Here is a 21,472-nt window from a genome sequence, read left to right on the forward strand (position 1 = left end):
TAAGATAAGAACAACATTTGAACACATTGGAGAGAGAGCACTATGAGTGAATCATGTTTGGCAAATAAAAAAGGGGCCCGCTAGGTGGCGGGAGTGAGAAATGTGACTTTATACTGTCAAAATCAGTGTAACTCTTAGAAATGACCTCAGTAAATAGTGTTTTGAGATTGCAGAGCTCACTTTTTCACGTAAATAAATGAACTTATTATTAAATCTGCTTTTTGTTTGGTTTTTGTCTTAAAATGTTGCACAAGCTGAGGTTTCAGACTGAAAGGTAAGAGATAAGATAAACCTTTATTAGACCCACACGGCAGAAAGTACAAGAGCTGTAAAAATTGGGAGAGAAAAACAATAGAATAGAATAACATAAACAGAATAACATACTATACAAAAATAGAAATCATACCAGCCACCGGAATACAATAGAATAAGTACTATACAAATAAAATAAAATACTTTGTTACTGAGTGTTTGCTCTTTCATTCAATTAAGTGGTCCTTTGTACTGACAAATCAATTTAAAGAGAAGAACAATATTTATATATTTTATTTATTTAGACCACAAATTTGCCCTTTTTAAATTAAATGTTAAACTTTATTATTAAAATAATAATTCATTTTCTTGGAGAGCCAGGAAAGTACAAGACAATAGTTTACATTCACCTGACTAGCATATGACACACTCACTGTCAAATAACAAAATGACAGAAACTTGGCATCTGAAAAAAAAAAAAACAGGGTAACAATGCGATAGAAAAAATGCTTTGTCATGACTTGCTTCCATTAGTATGATGACAAGATAGTTCTAGGACACGTGGATTGAGTTTCCTCTCACATGGAGAAGCCTGAGGCAAACCAGTGGATGAGTCAGTGTTTGGGGGGAAGTACAAAGCATAAATTCAGTGATTTAAAGATATAAATGGTAAAATTGAAGAATAGTTTTAAATGCAGTTGAAACAATGATTAAATGAAAACCACATTTCTAAAAACCTGGTTATAATTAGAGCCTGACAGGATCTGTTGAGGAGCTCTGAGTATCTGAATGAAAACAGATACAGTGGGAAGAAGGAACAGGAAGTGAGCTAATCATGAGTAAATTAGTGGGAAGTCCCTGTCTGCTCAGTTTCTATAAACAGATCCACACATAATAAACATATTAAGGAAGTTTCACTTGTACACGTGAAAGCAGACACTATGACGAGAAATTGCAAGGGACTGGCTCAGTCGGGTAATTCTGGAGTACATTTTCCAGTTTTCTATTTTCCAAGCTTCATTCATAGCAGTAGAACAGGTTACTCAATACACCGCTGAAAAACAGAAACTGAGCACTCTGTCATCCACTTCTTCAACTGCCAAGCTGGAAGTGTTTGTTTGTTATTCATGAGTTATATTAAAAATTTAATAAAAAACAAATCACAAGCAAAAAAATGACAAAAAGAATAAACAATAAATAGTTTAAGAACAAAAGTCTATGATTTTACAGCAGTGCATGCAAAACAAGCAGGTCTTCAGCTGCAGCAGGACTCGGCTCAGTTTACATTTACAGTTTTTATACATGAAGACGAAACAAAAATAGATCCCAGCACAGACTCTGATGCCGCCGCTCAGCTGGCTGCTGGTTTGATTGTTGAATAGAAAGTTGCTTCAGAATCTGTTTCTGCTAAAGACACAAAGATGCAAACTGTTAAACTACTAACAACATGCAGACATTAAAGTTCAACTACACTTCATCACATGCTATACATTTTTAAAACATCTACTTACAGTGACACCAGGCAGGGAACAGATGTGTGGGCTTTCTTTGTTTCACGCTTCATTTTTCAGTGACTCTCACACAGTCTGAAGGGGGTGTCCCCACCCCCTTAAAATATGACTGCCTCTACCTTCAGCACTGAAGTGTTGCAGTGAATCAGTACTCACTTGTAGTAATGGGCAATTCTTTATAATGAATACTTTTACCGTAAGCACTGCGTACATTTTGATGCTAAAACATTTTTAACATTATTATTAAGGAAGATCTTTGTGTACCAATAATAGGAAATGCAGTAAGTCTTTACATTTAAAACAATTTCTGTGATGGCACAGGACACAGCAGTCATTTATAAGCCACTTTTCTGTGTTTCTGTCATGAAGACAAGTCATGGCCTGGTAGAGGAACCAAATGCAAGGCGCTGAGGGAGGCTGAGCAATGACCGGAAAGTAAAGTCAGTCCTCCATGTGAAAAATCCCTAAAATGCATTTAAAGGAGAGAGGACAGAGTTCAGCCTGTCTTACATGGAACATGGACGCAATGATGCAGTGAAACGTGCAAACATAGAATCACAGTATGTTAGGCAATGAAAGCTTGTACAGGTCTTACAAAGTTGAAGGTTGTGTTATTCCTCAACACAGCCTGAACTCTCTTAGGCAGCGTTCTTGTTTCTTTAAGTCGCCTTCAGGAATAGTTCTCCAGGCTTCTTGAAGGACATTCAAAGCTCTTCTTTAGATGTTGTCTGTCTTTATATGACCCTGTACTTCAACAATGTTGAAGCCTGGGCTCAGGGAGGCGAGTCCATGACTTACAGTGTTTCTTTGTGTGTTTTTCGAACACTCTGTTTCTAATGCATTGGCAGTGTTTGGGATCATTGCCATGCTGAAAAATGAAGTTGCTGCCTTTGAGATGTTTTTCAGATGTTGTGGATCAAAACCTGATGGTATTTTTTCTGTATTCATAATTTCATCAGTTTTGACAAGATCTCCAAAACACTGGCTGAAGTGAAATGAAAAACCATGAGGAAGCTTTACAGATGGCTGTAGACACTCACTGTACCTCTCTCATGACCTCCTCTGTACATACTGATGACAGTTTGAACCAAATATTTTAATTTGGGATTCACTCCATCACTTCCTGTTTTCCTACCTTAAGAATGGGTTCTTGATGGCAGCCCTACCACTTAACACCAATTCTGATGAGGCATGAGTAAATGTGCAGAGATTTCCAAGATTTTCGGCTAATGGTTCTTTGTGAAGCATCGTGTTGGTGCAAAAATGCTGTGTAGTGTTTCTCAAACGGTGTTATCTTTGGCATTTTTGTAGAATCTGATGACAAAATGGGAATATTTATGTGCAACAAAGACGCAATTGAAAATGTGTTCTTTGCTAATCCTTTGTTATGTGTTGACACATCAGTGGGTTAGGTTCCTTATACTTCAGTAATTAATAGTTGAGTTAAGTAGCTTAACAAATAAAAAACACATTCCCCTAAAAAATTTAAATAAATAAAAAAATTAAAAAGAGTGAAAAAGCAGCCAGTGTCCAAAAGAAATCTTTGAAAGACCTTCAGAAAGCCTGGAGAACTATTGCTCAAGACCGCTTTGAGAAAGATTACAGGGAAGTCTGACCCCTTGGAAACCAAATATAAAAAAAATTAGGTTAGCTCAGGACTTTTGCACAGCACTGTATACTATCTTGCCACACTGTGTCATATTGTGACTTTAAATCAGGGCCCTAAATATCAAATATGAGTAGTCTCTCCTCATGGTAGGGGGGACTAAGATGCAAGGAGAGGAGCACAGGAAAATGTAATGAGCAATGCCCATAGACCAGGCAGAAGTAAACCCGGAGAAACTAAACATAGTAACATTTAAATAGAAACCAAAAGTCATTAAACGCGACAATCTGGGAACACAACAGATTTTGATTATATTTTTATTACTCATGGGTGCTCTCTGTCTGGTTTTATCCCCCCCGACCACAAGTGAAACCACATTTTTAAAACTCTCTGAACCCCCTGTGAGCCACCCACCTGTATTTGCTTCTTTCTATGTTTAGTTATCGTTTGTATCTTATTATGTGTTGATACTCCACTGACTCTATAAATAATTAACAAAATGAAACTTGTTCATGTGCTTCCTTGATAACGACTGATACTCTTGTGTCATTAAACAATGAGGTCGTAGTTTCATGCAGGCGCTACGTTTACACTTGACTCAAAGATCAAAGAAGTTTCACTCATGACCAGATAACAGCACAAATAACTTTATAATAACTTTTATAACTTTCCACAAAAGGGAAAAACTGAGGTAATATAAACAACATACATATGCTTCAGGCTCTTGTGTACGTGTGGGAAAAGAGCTCTGCATGTGTTTTTACCTTTGTCACTCTTTGGCTGCACTTCCGGTACGATGGTGACATCAGTGTAGGAAACATCAGGGTCAGTTTCACCTGCAGCACAATACTTCTCACTGTTAAACATCTGCTTGGAAATATGATTTTCGACCATAAAGTTAAACATATAACTCTCTGCTACATGTAATCGATCTCATTTATATAGTTTGTTCAGTTAAATCACTAAATATAGATCAGCTTAGTAAAGAGAGAACATCACAGAAAACCATTTGTAACGTAAATCCTGCTGTTGATTCATCAAAATTAGATTCTTAAAGCTGTAGCGCTCTTCCAGGTTTTTTGTCTTCAGTGACCTGAATGCTTCTACATGACACTCTCTGACTGTTTTACCAGGAAACATCTGCTGCTTTTTTATGCTGTTTCCCAACAATGAGCTCTCAGCGATGCATAAACTCCTGCAGATACAGACGAGGAAGTTCAGTTAAGGCTTGCAGTGTGAGCAGGAAGCTGGACTACCCGAAAGAAACCCACACAGGGAGAACAAGTGAAGTCTTTACATAAACCTGTAAAAGTGTGGGGGAGGGTTTGATAGTTTCATGGTTTAATACTACAAGTATTATTTTTGGTCTTACAGTTATGTCTAAACACACCAGAATCAACAACGACCCGATTACTTTCTGATTGTGTTTTTTCACACAGGCCCTCTGTTTTGACCTAAATCAAACAAATACAACATAAACGGTTTCTGTGCAGCAAGTTTCAACACTTTCATCATACAAATAGTGACTAAACAGAGATCAGATCTGCAGTGAGCTCATGAAACACAAAGACATACCAAGGAGATCGAACAGCTGATAACACAGAAGAATATGTAAGACACGATGCACTCATACTTTTTTACGTTAGTCACACCACTGTGTTTTAAGTATATCAGCTCATGTATGTACAGGCCTGTGTTAAAACCATGTCTGGTGCCAACAATTGACCCAAAATCTTTAATCAGAAGGGGGAAGATATGAACTAAGCGAAAGTACATGGCTTTTCCAAAATAACCACAACGAAATGCAGCAAAACACATTTTTGATGTGGAAAATAATAACTAAGAATCATATCAACACTCAGCAAAATCAAAAATAGTCCAATGACTAGCCCAGTTTCATTACAGCCCTTCTAAGAAAGTGTTCATTGAGTGTATATGAACAGTACATAAGAAATATTAAATCATCATTTTAAATTGATTTAATCACATTTTTAAAATGTGCATTTATATTTATATTGTGAGCAAAAGATGTCTTCTTTTTTTAAGTTCAAAAATAAATTTGGGTGGATCTAAAACCTGAAAGATTGTTGTTTTATCTATTGAAAGGCAAAGTTAATTGGTCGGCTAGAAATGAATAGAAACTATGCGGGAAATGACGCTCTCAGCCACCTTTGTTTAGATTGTATCATAATTTTTAAAATGTTTTATTGGTTGTTAAGCTTAAGAGTGTAAAATCTAGCACCAAGATTTAAAAAAGGCATCAAAGACACTGTTTACGTCCGATCACTTTTTAAGTTTCAATATTCTCGTTTTACTAAATAAAGAGCCACAAAGGGTCAGTATGCAGAGCTGCGCTGATACTTGTATGCGATGAATACGCACATATAATTTTCTTCTGGAAATTTGCATAATCGGACTCTTTGAAACTGCATGGTGTTATCTGATGTGACACAACCCTGCCAGAAATGCCATCCAGGGGAAAAAGTCTACTAAATCAAGTACGCGGTTCTGCTGTGGTGACAGCCGAAAGAACAACAGATAAACTGACTCTTTATCGCCACGCTGAAAAACTAACAGTTAATCTCTTTGAAACTTATAATATAATCTTAATATGTACATAGTTTCATAAAGTAAATTACCTTAATTTATTGGAAACTTAGGGCACTCTAACCAGCAGTGCACTTTTGGATTTTAGCGGTGGGATTCTGTATGAGAAATTGAACGATATAAACTGTGTGTTTACAGTAACTAAAGAATATGACTGTAAGTGCAAAGCTGTGGCTAACAGATATACTTCAAAAACAGACTGACCTTTGTGGTTCCTCCAGAGGCAGAGCAGCAGCACCAGCACAACCAACACCACAGCCAGCGAGAGGCAGACACCCACCACAGGAAGCACAACATACATAGGAGGGGAGTGAAAAGATTTGGGTCGCCCAGCTTAAACACAATAGAAAACAGAAACCACAGTTTGTTCTTGATGCAAACGCAACAACAAGTTTGGGCTATCGCGTTGGTAGACTGTGATCTCTGTGCTACGCTCAAATAAAAGCACCAACAAATGTTCAAACAGAAGTTATATCTACTGTGTGAAAAAGTTTCCTTTTTACTTTTCAGTCTTCTCACCTGTGACAGACAGCCAGCTGTCCGGTGATTCTCCGCTACCAGAGATGGTACACTTGTAGAAACCTTCATCAGACTTTGAAACTTTGAGGATGGTCATGATTCCTGTAGAGCTGTTCCTGATGAGGAGGCCATCTTTATAAAATTCAGCTGGGAGGTTGATAAAAGAAGCCTGTTTATCCATGCAGCGCAGAGTTGCAGCATCGCCTTCCTGCAGAGGATGGACGGGACTCTCCAGGATCACAGAGCCTCCTGAACAACAGCATGACAGAAACCATCATCAGCATACTTTTAGGTCAATAGTTTATAACTTTTTGTTCATAATTTTAGCTAGCTCCAGCGTTTCATCTAATTATTGATTATGCGAAGCTATGGTATTAACTAAAAGCTTTAACTGTTAGCCATGCTTCGAATAAGCTTTGTCCATGCACTAATATCTAAATGACCCTTATTGCAGTACTTTAATTCAAAACCCATTAGAGTCAGCCATTAGATTTTATGCTAATTTCTTTAGCTAACTGCAGGTGTTGAGTTACCCTTTACATGTTTCTCCTAGTTACTCCAGAACTACACCCTCTGGTTAGCATGCTTGTACCCCATGATACAAGTTTTTGTTTATTTTGAACTAAGTGATTTATGCTAAGCTAACAGGGTGCAGGTTCTAGCTTCATATTAGATATTTAAAGAAGTAAAACAATAATAATGCTCTTTTCTGTATTTTAGCAAAAGTCTGTTTTTTGAATCTGCTTGTTTGCTATCAGGAGGCGAGAGTCAGCATTAATATCAGACAATGGGTAAGAAGTCATTTGGCTGGAAAACATAAATGAGGTTTGTAGCTGTTTCAACAAATCTTCATGTCAGGCTTCTCATGGTGCATATTTAATATTTAATATCACGTTATTAGTCTGTAATAACACAACATTAACATAAAGTGACCCACTATAACGGTTACTGGTTGGATTTCCCTAAAATTTGATGCATTAATTTAAATACCCTCAGTCCACTCGGTGACATTTTCTGTTAGGTCCAAATCTGTGTTGATTGGTGCTTAATTCTAATTAGAAAATTTTCACTATTTTAATATGCTAAACTTCATAAACCTGCTGAACATCCCACCAGCATGTTGGTGTCATATTTCAATCAAAACTGCAAACAGAACTATCTGTAATCTGGCTTTAAATCCAAATGACGGCCTCTTCAATTTAGTACTTAAACTCACCGGTCACAGTGATGTTGACAGCTTCACTGCAGGCTCCAGCTCCAGAGTCACACCAGTACAATCCACTGTCTGATGGGTAAGCATCTTGAAGGAAGCAGTTTGATTCATTTTTTGTACCCCAGTGTTTGGAACACTCTTCATTTGTTTTTGTTGACGTGTTTCTCTTTATTGTCCAATTAGAGTTTTTAAGCTCTCCACAGCTCAGTGTAACAGGATCGTACTTGAAGAACTGAGATCTGTTGGGAAAGATACTCAAAGTGGCTGAAAGAAACAGAGAAAGAAACAACAAACAGAAAGGTGAAAAACAATTAAATACTTTTACAATAAAAGATGTAAGGTTTGAGCTATAAGGTAGCCACCACCACCTAAAACTGAGTCTAGCTGCTCTTGAAGCTGCTGTAGCATCTGTTCTGTGAAAATTCTCTGAGAAGGTGCTTCCCTCCATTGTCGTGGGTGAACAGAAACCAAATGAGTGTAGAGTATTTGCAATTAATAATGCTAAATGGTTTCCACCAGTTGCTGTTTCATGAAACAACAATGCACTGTAAAATCAAAAGAAACTCAACTGACACCATTTGTCTCCTCTTTGCTGCTCTGTTACGTGACATATGTAATGAAAGCTTCACATATTACCCACAAAACAGATACATCTGCATCTTCTGTTACAAGGTTTCATATGAAACACATGTGGGGTTTTTGAACGATGCTCTTTATGGGTGAATATGTGATCTGTATCAGGATGCCAGAGTGCAAATACGGTTTTATGCCCTAATTAAATGCTCAGCTGCAATCCTTTTTATTTTGTTTATTGTCTGTTGTATTATTTACCTCATGAGCACATCAATAATTAATTAACATTTGCTTAACTTCACTTCATTATCTAAAAACAACTTCATAGGTAAATTAACTCAAATTAATTAAATATGAACAAAAACTTCTGTATTTAGAAACTACATTAAAATACTGAAACTGTAAACTGAACACAGACAGCAATAAAATGTAAGAAGTTTAGCAACAATGAGGCAACTTTTTGCTTGTAAAAGTTGCTCAGTTTTGCAAGATGGTTTAACAATTATAAAGTAACAATTACCTTGTAATATCAAATAATCACAAAGCTTACAGTTTATTGTAAAGTATGTTTGAATTCATGTGAAATACAAAAACTTGATTTCTCTTTAATTTTGTGAAAAGATTAAAGGCTGAACTATTAACCCATCTGTTCATTAAATCCAAAACCTAAAGCCCACACACAGACTCACCGGAGACTTGACACATTCTAGTACTCACCCATAATTGTGCACAGAGCTGTGATCTCCATGCTGCTTGGCTGGTGTTCGACTCTCAGACTGAAGAGTTTCGGAGGGGCTGCATCACACCTCAGTGCTGACTTAGTGAAAAAGACAATTATGCAGGATGTATGTCACAGTTTTATTTTTGAAACCACAAATGCAAAATGCTTACGTTCTTCACCCTGAAGACCTGAAGTATATTAATAATGTATTAGACCTGAATCAAAACAGCCCTGAGATTCATGCAGAAAAACTTAAATCTTGCATAACAATCTTCAAACATTGCATAAAACTTAGAGAAGAAATGTAATTATTTTGATGTCTGGAAGTATGTTACTGTTATATTACAGTTGCATTTGTTGATTTGTGCAGTTTGCACATGCAGGTTGCAAAACAGGTTTCATGTCACAAGACTTTGGAAGGGAGTCAGGTTACTGGCAGGACTTTGGTAAGAAAAGCAGATATCCCCTAAAGGTTTTTTTGTTTTTGTTTGGTTTTTCAATAATGGCACAACTAAAAGCATTTCCCACAGCGCCCCCAAAAACTCCAGATTTAACTTGATTAGGTAACTGTAACGCAGGGTTTGCCAGCAAAATTCCCAGAGCGCCTGGCTTGATGAGGCTCACTATTACAAGTGATACTTTGGGCACCTTTCCCATTCAATCAAAACTTAAGACTTTTGCTTTCTCACCAGTACGATTTCAAACGAATCTCTCTGTAACTAACTGAAACCCTCTTGACACAAATGCGTAGAGGTTTGAAAGAACGCCAACCTACTGTGTGGGAGTGTGCAGAGTTGTTTAACTCTCTATCCAACTCAAAGCAACAACTGCCGACACACACCAACGTAAAGCTGCTTGGAAATAAATAAATATATATATATATATATATATATATATATATATGAATACAATTTTAAAAATCCTGTCTTACAACACATGACACTTATTGACCCTACTGTACAAGACCTGAAATATACCAGGCAAAACACAGCAGCAGCAGTGAAACTTCCATCAGAGGCGGTGTGGTGTGTTTCAAAAGCGTCTTTTACTCCATTGCTTCAAAGTGTGCTGAGTCTGTATTTACGGGAACCTAGTTAACAGAGTAAAGTCAAGCAGGAACTAAGGGAATCTAATTACTCTTCAATGAAAAGACTCAATGCAGTCCATGGGCCTTGTTTCTGAAGCAATTCAGCGACTGCTGTGATACAGAGCAGGTGATGATCAGACAAAACTGCTGGAGACGTGGAGTTATATTTATGTATGAAGTAGAGGTTGAGACATTTAGTGAAGACATTACAACATCTGAACTAAATGTTAACCTCACCAGACACAGGTCGCTGGCCCAAATCTATGGGGAGAAATTTGCATTACACACATGTGCGGATCCTCAGAAGTTACACACAAATCACTGGGCACATTTGTAAACATCCATTTAAGCTTTAGGATCATATCATGCAACTTTCTAACACTTTTGAGACAAATTTCTCTCCAAATGTATCCGTTTTTTTCTAATATTGGTTATACTCAGGTTACTAAGTAAATAACTTAACTAACCTCACTTGAAATATGAGTGATTACTCATATTTGTGAGATTATGGAGAAAAACTCATCTCAGAGATTAAAGATACCAACATCCACAGCTCTTTTCTGTGATTTCATCTATGTTTGTTGTCTTATTCTTCCTGTTGCTCCTTTTATCTTTTAACTGACATAATATACTATTACGTAGCAGTGGGTTACATAATAACATGTGGGATGTGCAGTCATACTTTAGCAGATAATTCAGTTCAATTACAATTTTTTTTTATATTTTTCCAAATTGCAAAAACAGTCATCTCAAAATGCTTCTTATTGTAAAGACTCTACAATAGCCCAGAGAAAACCGCAACAATCAGCTGACCGCTATGATCCAGCACTTGGCAACAGTGGGAAGAAAAAAGAAACCCTCCTTTTAACAGGAAGACACCTCCAGCAGAACAAGCTCAGGGAGGGGCAGCCATCTGACATGACCAGCTGGGGTTGGCGGAAGAAGTTGAGACACAGACACACTGTGGAAGAGAGTCAGAGATGAATAATAGCTACTGATGAAATGCAGAATGGTGTGTATATAACAGATAATAATGTTATTTTAAAACATCTACAAGTATAAACTGTACAGTTCCAAATCATCTAGCCTGTGGCCATACCTACCAACTGTGAACACAAAAATTCCAAAACAAAATTCCCTGGCAGGTTTAGTAAATCTAGTGTTAACGTGTACAGATGTGGTTTGTGCTGAATCTGTGCTGAATCTGTACCAGTTCCTCTAAAGTCCAGTTTGAACCTGCAGGGTGGGCTTTAGAAAGTCAAGCTCACAACTGGGTGAGATTTTACTGGATGCCAGCCTAACATAAAGCTAACACACAGAGACGTGCAACCACACACTCTCACATCCCAGCCAGGTTGAAAAAGCAGAGCTTCTATGAAAGTGGAAATCCACAACTTCTATTTAACCCCAGACGGAAAAGGCCCAGCTGACCAGGATGTTTGAACACAAGGTGATACCGACAAATAAACACCGTGATGCACTGATGTTTAACTGGCAGCATGTTTGTATTTATCACATAGACAAATAAAAGCAAATAAATCTGCATCCAGGAGGAAAGACAAACTGCACACATATACAGATTCGGTGGAGGCAGGGGAGCTCATTCTTGGACCATGTGAGGCCTTTGCATGTTGATCCTTTCAGCAGCTACTTCATTCAGTTGTTGCCCGCTGTTGTTCACTAAAAATGAGGATCGGAGGTGTTTGATTTCGTAACCTCCCCCATCCCTGCTGCCGCTCCTCTGATCTTTTTACTTTCATTTTACCAACGAGGCAGCAGCTGCTCCACGGTCTCTCTCTTTTACCAAATAAAGTAGTTTTCTTATAAACACTGCTCCGAGAATCCGATGGTCACCGTGAATTTACAAATCTGCGATCCGAACAGGTGAGTCTCTTCTCTGTGATATCACAGCTGCTTAGGAAGTTTGGTTTTTATATTCACCCATGTTTGGTTAAATTTTCGCTTTCTCAAACTTCAAGTTCAGTAAAAGTAGAGATAAATATTCACTACTTTCTCCATTTGATTTACACAAGTTTGATACTGTACAATTAATCACGTTAAAAGCACGTGTTTCTGGGGAATTCACCTGTTAGGACACGCCCCTCATGTATTTATAGCTCGTGATCAGACTTATATTAAGCTGGTTTCAAGATGCTTTAATTATTTTCTGCATTACTGTCATATTAAAATGGGCGTAGGAGAGTTCAGTTACAGGATTTCTATCTCAACTCTAATAGTCGTCTTTCCGCTCCTTTTTGTCTTCAGGCTTGCTCAAGGTAAGCTTTAAAGTACATGTAAGGTATCCTTGCTTTGCAGCCAAATATTATTACTACTATATATATATATATATATATATGTATGTGTGTGTGTGTGTGTGTGTGTGTGTGTTATGGAAGTGTTTTCGTATGTAGCGCTCTTAGAGACCTGTCAGACTTATGCGGCTGTACTGTTATCGTAGCCAATTAAATAAACATGACTGAGACAATCCCTTTAATTTCTATGGAGATAAAAAAGTAAACATGTCAGCATCTTTGATACTAATGACGTTAGATGCTGTGATGTCTGTGTGTAACGTTTCAGTTTACTTCTATTGATATTTGGTGGCAGTAGGCTGCTTGGATTTGATTGGTCAAATCTTACCCTCGTAATACAAATCACTGAAAAATATATTTGCTGAATTGAACTGATATAAAGCACTGTCCAGAAATCTCTGTTGATTTTGTTTTTCATTAAAAATATTTGGTTGGTTCACTTTTTTTCTTTTGAATAACCAATAAATTATTCATCTGTCATAATCACTCCCTTAAGAAATGAAAATTGATGAATGAAAAGTGTATTGGATTTTTTCTTTTTTTTAATGAACTTACATACTTGCATGGTTAGAAGAAGAAATACTAAGACTGCATGTTTGACTCGAACCTTTTCATTAGCAGTTTGTTTAGCTGGGATAGGCTCAAAGAATTGGAATCTGTATTACTATAACTTGGGTACCACTGGCCTATTTAAATCTTAGGAACACATTATGTTTTCTATACCATATATAAGTATAACTGCATGAGATTTTGTACTTATACCAGAGGTGTGATTTGAACCCTCAAGGTCTTATGTCAATTGCCTCTTGAGTCAGTTAAGTCTGTGAGGATTAAGTGATTAGGCCTTAGTGATTAGACTTTAGGTGGAGATGGGACTGGGCCAGTGTTTGGTTGGAATTTAGGAGCAACTGAGCAACATTGAGATTAAATAAATGCCAAGACAGATTCCACAAAGATTTTTGTGTGTGTGTGTTGTTAATTCATGATATGTTCACTTCACTAAGAAGAAAAGTGAACAGTTATAGGCCTGGTGTTATCTAAAACATGAATCAGAAACATGACTGTTGTAGGAGGGCGTCCTAATCACTTGAAAAGCTCTTTCAATAGCATCTGATTTGTCTGAGAAGTGCTATATAAACAAGGCCTATTTGGTTGCATGTTGATTTGATTTAAATCTGCCACCAGACAGATTTAAAATCTCCCTTTTTGTCCCTCAGGTCAGTTACACGTGGTTGGATCCCTTCAGCCTGTTGTAGCAGCTCCAGGTGATGATGTCATCCTGCCCTGTCAAGTGGAACCAGCATTTAACGTGGCGGGGTTGACGGTGGAGTGGTCAAAGCCGGACCTCCGTCCTGACCCCAACGACCGGCTCAGCCGAGTGGAATATGTTCATCTTTACAGAGATGCCCACGAGGTCCCCGACATGAAGCTCCCATCGTACATCGGGAGGACGGCGTTGTTCACAGACAGCCTGAGAGATGGAAACATCTCACTAAGAATCACTAATGTGACACTAGAAGATGAAGGAAGATACAGATGTTTCATCCCGAAGTTAAAGAGTCAAACAAGGTTTTCAATTGTTCGTCTGATTGTTGGTGAGTCAGACTGATAAAATCCTTTTTTTCTCACTTTATTTTTTCTCAAAAGTATTAAAAACCTATAAGACCAATGACTTTAGTTATATCAGCTAATTTACAGATGATAAATACATATTTTTATTTAATTTATTTTGTTCTTTCAGACCCAAGTTTAACTGAAACTGCGACCACAGAGACACAACTGGATCCTGAAAATTTCCATGTTCCTGATTTAAATGAAGAGATAGATAATAAAGGTGAGAACATGAGACCATCATACACCCAACAGAGAATATGAAAAAGTCTTGAAATCAGCACTTTTTTGCTCTTGGGTCATGTGGAACCTACCATAAATGTTGCAAGTGCCTGAGACACTGAACCATTCATATTAATCCAATTTAGCTGAATACGTGTGTGGACTACGACACGAGTACATGTATTATGAATGTAAGGCAGCGGTCGCCGGTGTTCTGCGAGAAAATGAGCAGACCTCTATGCATGCCAAATTTAATGCAGCTCTCATCATTGTAACACTGTCACACAGCTAGATCTAAGCCTGTAACAAAAGCCTTTGCTTTCCACATTGTAGTACAGATGCAGGTCTTTTGCAAATCCATGTCCCAAATCTTTATCTCATCATTGTCAAATAATACAGTTTATCTCCACCTTTGCTGACCTCACAAAAAATGTCCCAAAAAAGTCAACAACATGATCTGGTGGACTGAAAAAGAAAGTGATTTTATGATTCTACTACTATTAAGACAGTTTCAATATACCAATATAAGATCATTGTTATCTTATATCGGTACCCATAATATGGGTGGATGAGAATGTGAAGTCAGCAAATAGCAGTGCTATGTGTTAGCTTATGACATCAGTGTTTTATCTAAAAGTGCAGCCGAGGCTGCCTTATGCTTTATGACTTATGACTGTACTGAATTATAAAGATATCACAGGAACTAACTTATCGTCTACCAAAAATTACACTTCATATAATTTCCTTAGGGATTAATAAAGTATTCTGATTCTGATGATTAGCCATAAAAATTATATCAATAAAATATTGAAATATAAAGATGTTTACATTTACAGTTGGTCTCATCTCTGTTTGGTTTTTCCTGGCAGGTGTTTCGTCCGAGCGGTGCCGACTGATTCCAGTTGTGGTTCTCTGTGTGTTTATTCTTCTGTGCTTCGCAGTCGGAGGATGTTTGATCACAGAGTCACAAAAAGCAGAAGTATGTTAAAGTCTTAAATATTTGTTTTTATGCATTTACTTCACGTTTGAAAGATTTGAAACAGTTAAAACTCTGCACAAAAATAATTTAAAAAAATCTTTCTGCAGATCAAGAAACTTCCAATCTAATTGCTTTGTGCAAGGGCGCATTGGAACTGTTAACAGAGAAGAGTGCTGCCTACGTACCTGCGGATCTTTCATATGTGTGTGAAGATTCGAATCATTAACTCTTCCAGCCTCTTCTGGACACAGTGGACTCGTCCCATAATCTGTTTGGACCCAAATGAACTTTAACTCTAAATCATGACCATGCCTTCAGTGATTGGTCAGGTGATGTTGACCTCTGGCTTCAGAGTATACGGTTACTTTAAATCTATTGAAGTGACGTGTTGCAGCACTTTGTGTTTTACATGTCGACACTAAAGCTGAATTTGTTTTTGTTACTTTTATGTTAAGTTATTTTGGTCACAAGGAAAGATTTAGCTCTATTCACATAACTTTGCACTACATATAATGTGACTTCAGTGTTTTGCATATATACACACTTGCAGGATATATGAAAAACTGAGGATTGGTGGGAACTGAGGGGAGTTTTGTGTTTGTGTTTTTTTTAAAGAGTCAAATCCAGCAGTAATGTATTGAGACAGCCTGGAGCTGTAGGTGGTTTTTCATCTCTTAGTTTTCTTATAATGACACATTGTTTATGGGACAATTTTTTTGTATCAGTTTTAGGATTTCAGTATTTGGATGTCATTTTAGAGGTATGTTTCCTTTATAAGGAAGAACTTTTCCATCCTCTGAACTTTAAAGTGCTTTTCAGTTACTTAACACTGACAATTAATGGGCTTTTGAGCCACGCAGCTATATTTATGGAGAAAAGAGCCAATATCATCAAAGTTAAATATTTATTGTTCTGTTTATTTGAGCTTCTTCATATTTAAATTCTTTAAAAAATGGTCTTTTTTTTAACGATTGTTCTGATTTTTGAAGTTTGAAACTCTTGTCACTCCTGCACTTTCAAATGAATTTATGTGATATTTGAAACAGTGTTTATTCGGTTTCATGCAGCAAAAAATAGCCACATAAAGTGCATTTCCAAGTGACTGCAGTGTGTTTGCGTCATATATTCAGTGATTAAAATCTGTTCTGGAGTTCAGCTGTTACATCACATGATAGGCATCTTATGTTGTGTTAGCATCGGGGAATCATGGATGAGTAATGTGAAGTCAGCACATAGGTCATAGCACTGTGTTAGCTTATGGCATCAGTGAGCAGAGGCTGCTTTATGCTTTCTTCTATGACGGTACTGAATTATAAAGATATCACAGAAACTAATTTATCATCTACAAAGAATTACACCTTCCATCATAATCTGTAGTAGATTTCTTTTTCATTGAAACTGTAAACGTATCTGTTGGGTGAAATTTCACATCCACCGTGCTTCATCATATCCCCTTATTGTTTTGATTTCCTTTCTGTGATTCTGTATAAATTTTATGTTTGCAGCCAATCCAGACATAAAAACTAACTGCTTCATCACGTTGTAATGCTTTCTAATTTGGGCCAAAACGGAATAATTTATATGTGTATCTGGAGTTTAGGTGGATCTATTTCTCCAAACATAGGCCGGGGTGTTATTAAAAAGGTATATGTTTATGTATGTTTGATTTTACGCACTTACTTCACGGTTGAAAGATGTTAAACAGAAAAAACTGTGCACAAACGTTTTGGGTTTTTTTAGATTTTTTTTTAGTCATGAAAGCCACTGGAATTCTTTAATTTTCTTAAACATTTGAGATGTGTCTCAAAACTGGATTATAGGTAGCAAACAGTTAGTGTCTATGTTCAAGGATGGCCTTTCACAGTAGACATAGATGGCCTCTTTCAAACCATTTGTCTTCCCTGATCTTCTTTTCTGTGCATCTTTGATGATTTGATGGAAGCCCAATTGGGATTTCCACATGTTTTAAGAGTTTTCTTTACATGTGTGTGTTCCTTTTCTTTCTCATCTGGCTTAGAGGGAACATTTTCTGCTCAGTGCTGTAGGGTCCTGATTACTCCAAGTTTGTGTTCCAGAGGGTGGTGAGAGTCAAAGAGGAGGTACTGCTCTGTGTGTGGAGGCTTCTGGTAAACTTCAATGTTGAGGTTTCCCTGCTGCTCAATGTGCAAAGCACATTCCAGAAATAGCAAACTGTTATCCTTTGTATCTTCCCTGGGGAACTTTATTTCTATCCACTGAGTTGATGTGAACAGTAAAGGCTTCTACTTCTTAGGTTTTGATTGTGACCCAGGTGGCATCCACATACCTGTAACAGCAGCTTTGTGCTGTCCCTTTTAAAAGCCTTTACTTTCCACTTGCTCCATGTAAAGGTTGGCTACAATAGGTGACACGGGTGAGCCCATGGCAAATCCATGGCCTCATTGTATTTACAATTAATGGTGGTAACACAGAGGTCTAACAGTGTGCCTATCTAACTGGGGGTAAAGCTGGATCTTTTTTCTAGGGAGCTGTCTTGCTGTAGTTATTGCTGCTTGAAATCAGGCCAGTACAGAATAATATGGAGTTCAGATGATAACTTAAAAGACTTACTCCAAATCAGTGTTGGGTAAGTTACTTTAAAATAGTAATTTAGTTACATTACTAGTTACTTCTATCAAAAGTAACTCAGTTACTTCAAGTTACTCGTTACTTTCAAAGTAACTAGTTACTAGGGAAAGTAACTTTGGTTTTACTCAGAATTCTCTTGTTAATGTGTTGCTTCCACAACTTTGCCAGTCTTCTAGCTTGCTTACTTGCCACAAGTGCACTGTGCCACCTACCAATAGAAAGGAAAAGATAATGTGCATATTTCCACGAGAGAAATCCCACGCCTGGACCATCATTGACCCCTGCCATGATTCTAGCCTACGTCACAGCGTCATGTGCGCCTTTTACATCCAACACAAAAACTGCAGTCGTGGTGCTTTTGATTGTACTCAGAACTCGGAAATTCTGCCTTCTGAATAGGAAGATGTAGGTAACACCAGACTGCAGATGAGCTGCATACAGGGCTGGACTGGGACAAAAAATCGGCCCGGGCGTTTTGACTAGAGACCGGCCTGCCATTATAGGAAAAATCATAAAGCCTTTGAATGAAAACAAACGCTGTTGTGACAGTGATGTACACTGTTTTGATGGTATATATGCATCAATCTATCAATCGTTTGTTGTAAGATTCAGATAATTATTTTTTAAAAGCTAGACATTTTAAATGAGAATAAGAAAGAAAAGTATTTATTTGTGCCCCCCTCTCCCTGTTAATGCCCTACCTGGCCCCCCTGGCAAAACTTTGCTAGATCCGCACCTGCACAGTTACCAGCTGTCAGCTACCTAAAAAAGGATCCTGGGGTTATCTGTCTCTCAGAAACAGTTCATAACTTCCCTTCAACTCATTTATGTCACCTAAAAGATAAACCTGTTTCTCCATCACCTGTCCAGCTCTGATTATTCAGTAAGGACATCTCCTGGTTTCATCTTCATGTTTCCCTCTCACCAGATAACCAAACCGATATCATGACCAGCAGCTTTTTTGCAGCTGTGGCTCCAACAAACATCAGCTGATACTAGAAATTAATATTAAATCAATTCTAACAACAGCTGATCAAGCTTAAACGTGCTGCTGTTGTTTAACGCGACATCGGCTGGTTTCCTCTTTCTGGCGCAAAGTGGGTGATAAACAAACAAGAGAGCTGATCAGCTGATCATTGATCAGTTTTCATGATTGAAGTAGAAACAGGAGAGGGAGGGGGGAGAATGAAAGAAGAAGAGGCAGCTGTGCAGCAAAGACACAGAATAACTCCAGCTTTGTGTCTTTTTCATTGTAGCTGAAGTCCGGGACAAACTGTTCCTTTTCACCTCAATAAGAAACGCGTAATATTTTCTCTGAATACCAGACGGGACGGTTGGCAACTCTAATAACTTATGAACAAAATAAAGTTTAACATCGTTAACATCATAGCACCCACCCAGCTGTATAGAAACTCCGTCATGCTAGCTAGTACGCAGTACGGAAAAAGTCAGAATAACAAAAATAAACTCCACCTAAACTTGGTTTATATCTGACCCAGATAGACTGCAGGTCATAACTTCTTACCTTAAGTTCAGTTCACACTTGGACCGGCGGCCGCCTCAGGTCTCTTTTCCTTCTGCGTCCCCTTTCCCTCATCCACCTGCTGCCTCCACCACTTGCTAATGTTACAGAATCTGTGGAAGCTCCGCGATAGCCACCACACGAAGTAACGAGTAACGACCCTATCTAAATCCCAGTAACGACTAACGCGTTCCTGATTTTGGCATAATAACTAGTTACCGTGCTCGTTACCACAATAATAACGTAGTTACTGTAACGCGTTACTTAATAACGCGTTAGTCCCAACACTGCTCCAAATATAGGCTCAGGAGGATTATTAATAGGCTGTATTAGAATAAATAATGCATTTAATTGGGATAAAGTCTAAACACCTCTTCTTTTTTTCTTTTTTTTTAAAAATTCGACAAAATTGCAGAAAAAATCGTCTTATGATCCCACAAACTGAGTTCAAGTCAAACTCAGATTTTCAGTACAGAGCCATGGACAACTACTGAAGACCGAAGCCTGAGCATACCACTAACCACCCCCAACAAACAAGAGAGAAGCTAATCGGGGATCACATAATTTTGTTTTCATTTAAAATGCTTGTTAATTAATTTTTAGTAGAAATTTTTAGCTATATAATTTTATTGTCACAACAAGTCCTGGGTTACACATATGCTCTGCATGATTCAGCTGGTTTGTGTTTATGGCAAGTTACACAGTGCCCTCTAGTGGACCAGCGATGCAACATCAACACTTATATTTTAAGAGTGTTCCTTCTGTCTCTTCTTTACTCCATTATTATATTTTTCGTTTATTCACCATTATTATTGTTGATTCCAGTGTAGATTCTGATTGCAGCCAGGCTCTAGTTATTAATACTAAATGGTTTCCTGCCACCAAACAACGCTGAGTATCATATTTACCCCATAAACAAAGAAATGACTAATTAACATTTAGTATATTTCATGAAACCTATTCTTTTTCATGTGAGAAGGACAAAGTGAAAGTGAAAATAAAACTCCAATTTTCAACTTCTCTCCATATGTCAGGAAGGAAAAAGCTGAGGGAGGCATGAAGGATGTTACTCAGAATTGTGGGAGATGACTCAGACGTATTGCTGTCAGGAGATGAGGTAGAAGAGGCCCAGACATGACAGCTTTAATGCAGCTGAGCAGGAACAAAGTGATCGCACCCAACATCCACACTGGACGTGTAAGGCAGAGCTCTGAATTTTGTGGCATTGCAATGTGTAGGAAGGGAAATAAGAACACTTAGACACACACAAGTAGAGTACATAATCAAATCATTTCTATTCAAGTCGCTTTTATTTATATAGTGCCAAATCACAACAACAGTGGCTTCAAGGTGCTTAAACTATGGGCACTTCCTATTGAACTATTTCTTTGATTTATATAAATAATATTTTCTAAAACTAATTCAACTTTATCAGTTCAGTTTGGACCCTAATGAAACAGGGTAACAACAGTATTTAACATGAAACCTAAAAACTGCCCACAACCACCTCCTAAAGACCTTAAATAGAAAATAGGCAAAATGGTTTTAAATATGTCAGACCACACAAACCAGAGTCAGGTGCTTGTCGCTGACTGCAACTTTAAACTCAAAACAGAGTATCTATAAAATGTTTGATGCATGACTCAGATACCCTGGGATCTGGATACACTGGGTCCCAGTGGTAGTAAACTCAACAAGTCCACATATTATCCTTAGATTAGGCAGTCCATCAAGAGGCCTGAATCAGCCAGACCATGACACAGGAAAGCCTTTGTCGATGAGCTGATGATTCCCTGCACACACTGCAGTTTGTGTCCACGTTTGTGTTCCAGAGGGTGGTGGGAGTCAAAGAGGAGGTACTGCTCTGTGTGTGGAGGCTTCTGGTAAACTTCAGTGTTGAGATTTCTGTTCTCCTCAATCTGCAACTGTTATCCTTTGTATCTTCCCTGGGAAACTTTATATTTCTATCCACTGAGTTGATGTGAACAGTAAAGGCTTCTACTTCTTAGGTTTTGATTGTGACCCAGGTGGCATCCACATACCTGCAACAGCAGCTTGGTGCTGTCCTTTTAAAAAACCTTTACTTTCCACTTTCTCCATGTAAAGGTTGGCTACAATAGGTAAAATGGG

General features: G+C 37.8%; 2 protein-coding genes across 5 annotated transcripts; one reads left to right on the top strand and one right to left on the bottom strand.

The window, feature by feature from the left end:
• Positions 1–275: 275 nt before the first annotated feature.
• Positions 276–9,859, bottom strand: LOC146522574 (Fc receptor-like protein 5). Of its 4 annotated transcripts, none has more exons than XM_085151871.1 (6): positions 8,999–9,858; positions 7,712–7,972; positions 6,496–6,744; positions 6,181–6,309; positions 4,134–4,205; positions 276–1,656 (listed from the first exon to the last, which is right to left on the bottom strand). In XM_085151871.1, exons 1-6 carry the CDS (start codon positions 9,027–9,029, stop codon positions 1,604–1,606), a joined length of 795 nt encoding a protein of 264 aa, XP_085007997.1. In that variant the 5' UTR covers positions 9,030–9,858; the 3' UTR covers positions 276–1,603. The 4 variants fall into 4 exon arrangements, 3 of the variants coding, with proteins under 3 accessions (XP_085007997.1, XP_085007986.1, XP_085007971.1); XM_085151860.1 differs by having other exon boundaries at positions 276–1,659; positions 8,999–9,857; XM_085151845.1 differs by having other exon boundaries at positions 276–4,205.
• Positions 9,860–11,695: 1,836 nt separating this feature from the next.
• Positions 11,696–17,803, top strand: LOC146522575 (myelin-oligodendrocyte glycoprotein-like). Its single transcript, XM_085151896.1, has 5 exons — positions 11,696–12,365; positions 13,619–13,996; positions 14,143–14,235; positions 15,104–15,213; positions 15,321–17,803. Exons 1-5 carry the CDS (start codon positions 12,278–12,280, stop codon positions 15,339–15,341), a joined length of 690 nt encoding a protein of 229 aa, XP_085008022.1. The 5' UTR covers positions 11,696–12,277; the 3' UTR covers positions 15,342–17,803.
• The last annotated feature ends 3,669 nt before the right edge of the window (positions 17,804–21,472 follow it).

The sequence above is a fragment of the Neolamprologus multifasciatus genome, chromosome 3, assembly GCF_963576455.1.
Source record: "Neolamprologus multifasciatus chromosome 3, fNeoMul1.2, whole genome shotgun sequence".
Taxonomy (NCBI): domain Eukaryota; kingdom Metazoa; phylum Chordata; class Actinopteri; order Cichliformes; family Cichlidae; genus Neolamprologus; species Neolamprologus multifasciatus.